Source organism: Adiantum capillus-veneris, chromosome 20 (assembly GCF_014529385.1).
Source record: "Adiantum capillus-veneris isolate H3 chromosome 20, ASM1452938v2, whole genome shotgun sequence".
NCBI classification, from domain to species: domain Eukaryota; kingdom Viridiplantae; phylum Streptophyta; class Polypodiopsida; order Polypodiales; family Pteridaceae; genus Adiantum; species Adiantum capillus-veneris.
Window position 1 is genome coordinate 35,977,561 of NC_140950.1, and position 10,086 is coordinate 35,987,646.

The 10,086-nt window shown below is 41.1% G+C and overlaps 1 protein-coding gene across 2 annotated transcripts; it reads left to right on the forward strand.

Annotated features, from left to right (window-relative positions):
- Positions 1-4,466: 4,466 nt before the first annotated feature.
- Positions 4,467-9,835, forward strand: LOC147432364 (thioredoxin-like 3-1, chloroplastic). 2 transcript variants are annotated; one of them, XM_086492338.1, is made up of 5 exons: positions 4,468-4,894; positions 6,001-6,075; positions 6,167-6,233; positions 9,480-9,497; positions 9,624-9,835. In XM_086492338.1, the coding sequence occupies exons 1-5, from the start codon at positions 4,536-4,538 to the stop codon at positions 9,723-9,725; spliced, it is 621 nt and encodes a 206-aa protein (XP_086348464.1). In that variant the 5' UTR covers positions 4,468-4,535; the 3' UTR covers positions 9,726-9,835. The 2 variants fall into 2 exon arrangements, with proteins under 2 accessions (XP_086348465.1, XP_086348464.1); XM_086492339.1 differs by lacking the exons at positions 9,480-9,497; positions 9,624-9,835 and adding an exon at positions 6,340-9,323 and having other exon boundaries at positions 4,467-4,894.
- Positions 9,836-10,086: the final 251 nt, after the last annotated feature.

The following is a 10,086-nucleotide window of genomic DNA, read 5'->3' on the forward strand; positions in this document are numbered from 1 at the left end:
TTGATCGAGTAAGTGTCATGTATAACATAAAGCTAATCTTCCTTAAGTTTTGGGGGGACCTAATATGCTATATAGCATAGTATATGATCATGGTTGAGTTTTTCAATTGCTGAAGAATACGAAACATTAGAGTGTAGCGAGTGTAGCTTTCTCATTTCCACTCACATTTATATGCAATCAAACATAAGAAATGGTGGTTTTGGGCAAAATGCACTGGTCCATCAACTTTGGAGGCTTATTGTGACCAAGACATGAGACATTTTACAAATTTCTCATTTTTTCCATATGTTGTTGTCTTTGAGCTATAAGTTCATGAAATTATTTTTCAAAATGGGTGATCTACTATGGTTTTGGATTTTTTTTTCCCAAAATCTTGAAAGGACACTTTTATGCCCTGTTAGGTTACCAGACTAGTGTTAAGGGTCATGGTTGTTCTTTAGTTTATTGGTGGATTATTTTAAAGCTCATAGATCATGTTAGGATTGCAAGATGCAATGTCGGTGATGGTCTTCAACCCTTCTCCGTAACAATTAAGATATTTCCACATGATTGTCATCATGGATGGGTATTAACTTGGTGGAAAGGTTATTTTTTGTTTTAATAATCTAGAGCTTATTAAGATGAAGGTTTACTATATAGCTACAAAACGATGAAGCTTGGATAATTGGATAGAGAATCCATTGCTAGTTATCTTCACGTAAGAATGAGATATCTGGTTGTCGAAAGATATCACCATGTGCACAATGTAAAAGACCATGCTAGAGATATGCTCCCTTTTTGCATCTAGAAACTTGCCCCTAGATCATTGTAATAAGTGTGAACATAAGAAGGAACAAAAGAATGAGGCTAGTATGGTTGAAAAAAGTGCCAAACTAGTTGGAAATAGTTGTTTGCTACTTTGGTTGTCATATCTTGGTAACAAAGTATAGAACAAACAAAGTGCACAAGGCTGAAATGGCTAAATTTTCAATTTTGTTCCCTCATCACAATTTTCTATGCCTATATAGTAGGAACATTATCCATGGATATATAGGAGCCATTGTTTACACTCTTCCAAGAAACTAAGATTGACATTTAAAGTTCGCTATGCAAAAGCAAGGAAGTCACGAAGGAGACGGCATGCATACAAGCTAGTGAAGTAGAGAAATGGCTTCTTGCAATCTACAAATGACACATTGTATGAAAGAGTACAAATTAATAAGTGTAGTGCCACCAAAATTGCTATAGCTCTAGAAGAGAGAGCCTTTGAAAATTTAAGGCAACAAAGTGTCTCAATACTGATACCCCACCATAATTCAAAGCATAATTAATGTATGTAGAAGCAATAGTTGCACTCTTAAAGATAAATAATTTCCAAAGAAGACATAAAGTACGAGTATGCTTCAAGTTTTGCATAGAAAAAACACATATATTTATATTATGATGTTGAAAGCAAAGCAAGTATTTGAAAGTGTGACTTCTAGCTTTTGAAATAACTCTGTCATTGCTGCAAAAAAATCAAGGATTGCACACCAAGTAAGTGTTTAGGCTCACAAAAAAAACCTGCATCCGTTGTCCCTCGCGATCACTCCCGCCCACACAGTCGTGCTCTGCAGCATGTATGCAACACATCAAAAAACCTCGTTTCGTCCGTCACCGTGGCACATGTCCAATCATTGATTCATTTCCTCTCTCCCTTCTCTCCTCCACGTGTCACGATTCACTTTTTTCAACTGAAGCCCTACTGTAGCATCTGCTGAGATTCCCTTAAATACACCAGCTTCAAAATTGGGAGCACATACTCACCTTCCACTAAACATTAAATTTTGCTTCAAAATAAAATAGTTGATACAAATAAGATGTTCAAAAGTCAAGCTACACAAAATCGCAAATAGACAGCAAATCAAATGACATCTGCATCATTGAATAGCCAAAAGAAACTAGATCTGTTAGCATAGTAAGAAGTTGACTATGGGGTTGACCACAGATTCACTTTCAGAATCGTATAAATTATAGAGAGATGTAGTGCCAACTCTCCACCAAAATTCCATATGGTGGAATTTTATTAACTCTTCAAAGGTGGAATTTTTGAGTTTTGAACATGTTATAATAATGAACATGCAAATCTTTAGATTAGTACTTTGCTTGAATGTTCCTTGCATGAGAGCCCTTTGCAAAAATTTAATGCCATGTCTTTATTTTAGAAAGTGTGATATTTGAAAGAAAAGTAATGCCAGCAAGTTATATATATTTGATATCTATCTTTGTGTTGTTTGAAACAAAATTAATGTCAACAAGTTATAGTAGTATCCATTTAAGGATAGTTGTGATAAATAACATTTAGAAAGGATGATTGCATGCCACTTAGTTCTTTGTCTCTCCATAAAAGTACGGCTGTGTATTTATTTTTTTCTCTCTATACAAAAAGTAGTATACTATGAGTCCATGCCATATGTTGTTGTGTTGTGGTGCATACACAATGTGAAATAAAAGAATTCACCTCACTTTTGATGCTTTATGATGCATGAAATTGAAAGCAATAATGTACATATTCTGATATATGTGAAAGCGGCTACTACAATTGTTGCCATGTACATACCTATCTTGGGGGTCCTCGCCTTGAATGTGGTGCCATTGCATGTTTTATCATTTGATAACATGCTTAATTTGGTTTGATAATGTGCACATTCCAAGTGTTTCATGGTGGCACACTGATCTAGCCTACAACGGTTGGAGCGAACAAATATTGCCAAAAATAGCAGCTGACGAGCATCCTCACATAAAATTTCATGGAAAATGATCCAAAATGGAAAAGTAATGAAAAACGATGCATATCTATGATTTTGATGATTATGCGAGCGACCTCACAAATATAGCGATTTTTTTCAATTCTATTTGGGATTTTTCATATAAAAAATGGTCGTTTTTTGGTCAAAATGAGCTAAAAATGACTTAGTTTTGGTAAAAAATGACATTAAAGGCCCGATATTTGGCACATCAGCACTTTTAGCTGTCAGTAGAGTAAGAGGGCTACTTCTTATGGCTGAAAAAACCTATAATTTTTCTCTTCAATGTAATTCACTTCATGGTTGCTCTATGAATGTGTAATGCAGTCCCACCTCTTCGCTATCTTGTATCTGAACTTGTGAGGGAGTGAATTAGAGCTTCCCTTCATCAAAATGGTGTGTGGGCTTCACTATTGGAAGCTCTTAAATTTTTGTAAAATCTGAAAATGGTCACGCAAAGGTGCAAGCTTGTGATTTTTTTTCAATAGTTTGAACTTACGACTGTGTAATTAGAGGTGAGGCTATAAGATTACATGAAAGAGGTTTGGGTTTTGAATGGGATTTTTGCTTGTATGAAAGTTGGGGTTTCATGGTTGAAACTTAAGTGTTTTCATTGTTCTTCTATGTAATTATTTTTTTGTGATTTTCTGACCCTTTCGTCACGAACTCGCTTACAAAAGCAAGCAGATTTCAAGCACAATAGGAAAAAGGGTTGGTGACTTCTTTGTCACGAATGCTCTTAGACTTAAATCCATTTTTGGGAAGAGGACTGGTGAATTCCATAAACGCTCACGAATGCTCTTAGACTTAAATCCATTTTTGGGAAGAGGATTGGTGAATTCCATAAACGCTTTCTCACGAAGTGTTTGGGACTCTTATCACGAACTCTCACAGCCAAAAGTTCGTGACGGAGTCTTGAGAGATTCATTTTGCAAGCCTATCCCTTCTGGATTAAAGGTTGAACTAAGTATTTAGTTTCATTTCGTTGTTGAAATTTAAGTTTTTTTGTGAGAGAATATGGAGTATTTGATTTCATTGTGCAGAGAAAAAGTAAGGCTTTAGTGAAAACCAAGTCATCTAAAATACTTCCGTATACCGACATCGTCGATAAACTTCTATTTAAATCTGTCAATAGAAATTTGTAGTGGATCTCTATAGTGCACTACCTACACATTATAAGTGATATAAAAAATTCAAATTACTACACCAAGGCTTAGAGAAGCAGCAACCGGGTACCTTAGGCATATCTCACACTCGGACAGGCACGAGCAAGCCAAACTTAGGTGATGGCAGTTTATTGGCTGCTAAAAAAAGCTACAGATGGCCTCGCGCATTGTCAGAGGGGCGGCCTAGACTGCCCGGCCAGGTTTGCAAAGGCGTGGCCAACTACAAAAAGAGTGCGCACGAGCTCATCTGAGAGGGTTTGAGCTCTGACGGACAACAGAGAAGCTGGATGCCTTTACATTTGGCTACGAACCATTTGCTGGAAAGAAAAGCCTGATTTTAAAGTATGGCCAAGTGTGACATGGAGCAACCGCCCACACTTCCAAGGAGGAGGTGGACGCCCGCCCTAGTGTGACAATGGCCTTATTGTGGGTACTAAAAGAGATCGTAAGTTCGATTCTTGCTCATTCCAATTTCCAAACCAGAAATTTGAAATGAGTCAACGAGATTGGATAACATACTAAAAGGCTTGGAGTGAAGGCTCAAGCATTTGGGCTCTTCATCGCATCTCCACCTTGGCATGTAGATGTCACAAGCAAAGACCCGATGGCTGCAGTGTTGACACTAAGGACTCCATCGCCGTCTTCGTCGTCATCCTCATCATCATCCTCGTCATCACCATCTTGCTCTTATTTTCCTGCCTCTTGCGCGTACAGGCAGCAAGCCACAGCATTGCTCGAGAGTTGCCGACCCCTTGTGCCTTCTTCCTCCACAAGCAGAAGGAGCAGAAGCAGAAGCGGTCCAAGAGCAGGACAAGCTTATGCCCTCTGGACCCCTTTCGCTAATTCTTCGAGAAAGCCAGACGTTAGCTTGCCTGTCGAGCTGGAGCCCATCGCCAGTGAAGAGGAACTCGATGCAGCCCTGGCTGCTGCCCAGGAAAGGGCCAAGCCCATTATCATTGACTGGTATGCCCCTTTTTTCCCTGCATTATTGCATGCAATCGAATTTCCTTATTGTCGCTTCAGGTTAGGCAAAGGTTTGTCTGGCAAGGTTAGGCAAGGCTGTAGAGGGCAATTGTGTGATATTCGTGACCCAATCATGTCATGCATTCGGTTTATCTGGGATTATCGGCAATATTGTTTCGGCCAAATGAATGACAGATTTCTGTGCGTTCATCTGGGATCATCGGCATTCTGATTTTGGCCAAATGATTGACAGATTTTCTTGGCATTGATAGGTGGCATATCAAACCTCCCACTGTCGCTCATTTTTAAGGAGGCTTCTTGCTGTTGTGACGTGCAATCTGCAGCTGGGAATTTTCTTGCTTCTGCATGCACCCTCTCTCAGAGTATGGTGCCCTGAGTTACATAACAAATATCTACAAATGCACGTCATGTCTAGTGTTATCGTGCCTCCATGCTAGTTGATTACTGGCCATAAAGATGAAATAAGGCGGCGAATCAATATAATAAGCCTTCGAAGAACCTTTGCATGTTTTCTCTTGCAGCTGCTTTGGCAGATGTACATTGATTAAAAGACAACATGAGCTCCTAGCTCTTGTTATGAGAGAAATCATTCCTCAGACAATCAAGGATTGTGTTCCTTGATTGGTTCTGGAATTTTTGTTCTGAATGTGAGTTTGTTACTTGAAAGTGCATCCACAAGCTAACACCCATGATGTGCCAATATGTGTAATTCAAATACTTTTGGCCTCAATAATGCCTTAGTAAAGCATGCGACGCTTGGGAGCAATTGTGGGCCGTTGGATAAAGCTTGTTGATTAGTGCCACATGGAAAATTAATGATGACAAACTGTTTTTCTTCCTTTGTCTTGTCCGCGGGGCATCGACTAAGTATCCTCTTATGTGTATGTAGGCCACTCTGAGGGAAGTTGACATTTGTTTTCCTATTTTCTATAAAGAGGGACATAGTGGGGCCAAACACTCTCTTTCTCAACCTCTTATGTCGGCCATTCTGACTTTTCACCTTGTTTGAGTGTTAAGAGTACTGGGTCTTCGTTTTCTAGATGTTTTGTACGGTGCACCTGACCTTTCTTTGTCTTCTGGTCAAGGATGGCTCAATGGTGCAGAAAGTGTATCTATCTGAAGCCAAAGCTGGATAAGCTGGCAGCTGAATATCAACCGGAGTGAGTAGACATATTCATCTCAAAGCGTGGGCTTTTTCTTCAGAAAACATGTGGTACACACATTTCTCACATATATTCATTTATATTGCAGCATAAAGTTCTATGTTGTGGATGTAAATGCGGTTTCTCAGGCCTTGGTGAAGCGGGCAGAGGTTACGGTAATTTTCGTCATTTCTATAATACTTTCCTGCAAGAGGTTTCATCTATTTTTGTCTGTCAATATGTTGGGTACAAGTTTGGACCTTCTGTTGTGCTTGTATGCAGCTCAAGTCAGAATGCAACTCGCCTTTTATTTTCTTTGTATGAAAGAACGTAGCTGTTTAGTGTTAATTGGAAAGTTGAGGAAGATCCCCCTTGTAAAGATAATTTATATGGCCTAGTTGTCCATTGCCACTCCTTGGAGAACACACAAGCTGCTTTTGCAAGAAGCACCAAAGTTGCTATTGTTGGAACGAATGCAGGCAATGTGGAGACTTGGTGCTTGCCTAATGTCAAAGCACATGGATGATGTTGATAAGCCATGTCATCAGTGACCGAAATCAAGAGGAAAAGGAAATATTCTGCCTAAATTTTGAGTAAAATAGTGTTAAAATGTGTAAAAATAGCTAAGATCTTTGAAGTTTTCTCTTTGAAAAAGCATATAGAGGAATTTTGTATGGCTAGGATGATAATTTTTCCCGAACAAGGACGACGAGGATAAGCCATGCCATCAATGGCCCAAATTGTTTTCCACATCACCAAGAAAAATCTCTTGAAGAAGGATGAGTGCCTTAAAAATCAAGGTCTTGAGTATTATTGATAAATCCCGTACTCTTGTCTGTCATGCAACCTGGACTTTTTGGTAAATGTGAATCGCTAGGATTGTGGGAAGAGACACGAACCATTTGTCCTGTGAGCTGAACAATAGATCTTGTTGTGAAGAAGAAAATAACATACGATTCACTTAACCATTGATAGTGCTCAAGGGTATGGCCCTTCATAAGATAATTTGTGGAGACTTTTTGCCATGCAATGCGACTACAATGCACTTGATGTGGGATCTTTATAGCTGGCACATTGTTTGCTTGTATAAGGCAAGGGTCAAATGTAAGCAAGCCGAAACTGTAGGGAGGAAGATCTTAATTACATTCCGATTATGGGATCAATAGGCACGGTACTATACCCAATTAATGCAATGTAGGGGACATCGAAAGCAGGTTTAGAGCAAGCACAAAAAAGTTTCGTTAAGGAGAACTGGAAAAGATAACAGGAGCTCGTAAGATGCATGCATGCACATCCATGTAGATGTCCTGGCTTACTTCTTGTGACTTTGTCCGACTTTGCCATGGCAATTCTCATGTCCCACTGTTTTTTTCATGTGAACCCACCAACTAGAATGCTGATTTCTGTCAACCATCAAATTGCACTCACCCATACAAATGGGGAGGAAATAGCTTCCCTTTGCTTATAATCCCATTCCTACTGGTTTGTGCACATGCTATAGACTAGAGGCTGTCTCTTTGCTGGGGTACCCTTGGGGGATGCGACAGGTGTTTTTTTTTTTTTCTTGGGGGGGGGGGGGGGACTCGTAATATGTAAATATAGCATGTGCTTTCAACCATTGTAACAGGGAACGGGCAAAACGCAGCCGAAACGTTTCGAAACAGCGTCCTGGACGAGTCCCGTTCCCGAAACGGAGTTAGGAATGGAACACTGTTCCGGAACGGGGTGTAACCGGAATGGTGTTGCGGAACGGGGGGGAACGTGAGGTGGAACAGCAGATCACGGGGCGGAACGGGCAAAATTAGGCATTTGGGGGCATATCTGGGGCTGTTAAGGGGACATATTTGGGGCAGGTTTGGGGGCATATTTTGGGGTAGTTTTCGTGCTGTTTAGAAGTTGATTTGGGACTAAGCTGGATGGAGGTAGTTCAAGCCTTACTTTAGTCGATCGTTCCGGCCCCGTTCCCGTTCCCGTTCCCGTTCCCGTTCCGGACCCCCCTCCTCCCCGTTCCCGTCTTGTTCCAGACCCTCCTGTTCCCGTTCCGAGTAACTATGCTTTCAACAGAAGATGTTTTTAAAATCCCAATTTTACACTGTTTTTACATACAAAGCGCCCCATTTAGAGGGGTAACTCACAGATTGAATAGGGAAAGGGTCTGTACTATTGATGAACATTTAAAAATTTACAGAGAAGGGTTTTTCAAAGTAGGGCTTGAATGCATTTGATAGAGGCTTTACATGTAATGAACCGCCCAAGGAGAACCCCCTGAGTGTTTATCCCCTTTGGGTTGCATCTGTTTCACTCTAAGTATCAGTGAAACATTTACGAAGGGTGGGCTCAGACGACCCCGGCGGCAGTTTCCAGGGTTTTACTTGCCTCCATCACCCTCGGTTCACAAAGGACTGGGGCAAGCTACACCTTGGCAGTGAAATTATAATTCATATCCAATGAGCGATAGATTGCTTGTGCGGGAAGATGGCATTCTGAGCAGCCCGCATCCAGCGCTGAAAAACAGAGAGCAATGGAGGTCTTCTGGAAGGGGGGGGGGGGGGTGTCCTGCCCAACTGCAGGTGGGTCTGGAGGAGCTTTCCTCATTTTTGCCCAATGGGCATGAGGCACCGTGGATACATAAGCTGCCCTCCCTTTGTTGGAACCCCTCCACACTATCTCGCATGGGCATGCTCAAATGGGATCGACGGTTGAGGTGATATGGGCCGTCAGATGCGCATTTGGTAAATTCGGGGAGAAAAGTAAATTCGGGCAGGCTTGTAAATTCGGGCCGATCCGCACCCCATGTGTTGAACCCCCGACCTCCCCACCACGAGCCATTTGCACTAACTGCTACACCCTCATGCATACGTTGAAATATAGGGGATTCGAGTATGTTATATTGTAAGTGTGGGCCGATTAGTAAATTTGGAGCAAATTTGTAAATTCGGGCAAACTTGTAAATTCGGGGCAACCTCAGATCTGACGGTCCATGATTGACGCACCCCGCCTTTTCCTCCTCCACCATTGATCCCATTTGACCATGCCCGTGTGATATAGTGATGAGGGGTCTGAACCCAGCCTGAGTGATAGCCTAAGTCCCGAGTCAAGGTATGTTGGTCAAGTAATAGGAAATAAAATCTTATGAGTAACAGGCTGAAATATGACTTGTCTGCTTGATTCTGTGTTTTTGGCCAAGATGACACATCTCTCTCTCTCTCTCTCTCTCTCTCTCTCTCTCTCTCTCTCTCTCTCTCTCTCTCTCTCTCTGTCTCCACGCATTCATGCACATGCGAACACATGCTTTCTGTCTGGATACTTAGCATCTTTGAAACTAGAATTTACATTTCAGTTCAAATGTCTTCATCAATTAACAAGATCTAACATGTGGTTTTGTTGGGTGAATATTTTCACACTTCAACTTGGTATGCCAGAAGATGCCGACTATCCAGGTACTATGAATGGACTCATGAAATTTTAGACTTTTGAGTAGGTGGTGGCATATTTCCAATTCCATGTCTGCCATGGATGTCTTATCCAACTTATCTGATAAATTTTGTATGTGAATGTTGCTCCAGCTTTGGAAGAATGGTGAAAAACGAGATGAAGTCATCGGAGGTCACAAAGCTTGGTTAGTGATCGATGAAGTGCGAGAAATGCTACAAAAGAATGTAAGATAGTTATGTACAAACCGTGTAACATGTGCATATTGATGGATCTGGCATCACATTGTATCATAAACACCAAGTGAAGCTGTACAATATCTCAAAAGCATTCGATTATTGAGTCATCTAGCAATCTTCACGTGGAGCTAATGGTTGCACCATGAGCATTGTGTAAGAAGAGCGAGTTTTTCCTTTCTAGAGGGGGCCGCTTGGAAGTATCTTGTGAGAGACACACACACACACACGCGCGCGCGTGCGCACACGAGTAGTATGCTTCAACTCCCAAAGGAAGGATGTAGAAAGCTGCCCTTCATAGCCATTTGCTCTCATTTTGGTAATTCTTTTTCCTATATTTTCTCCTCTCTCAAGGAAGAGC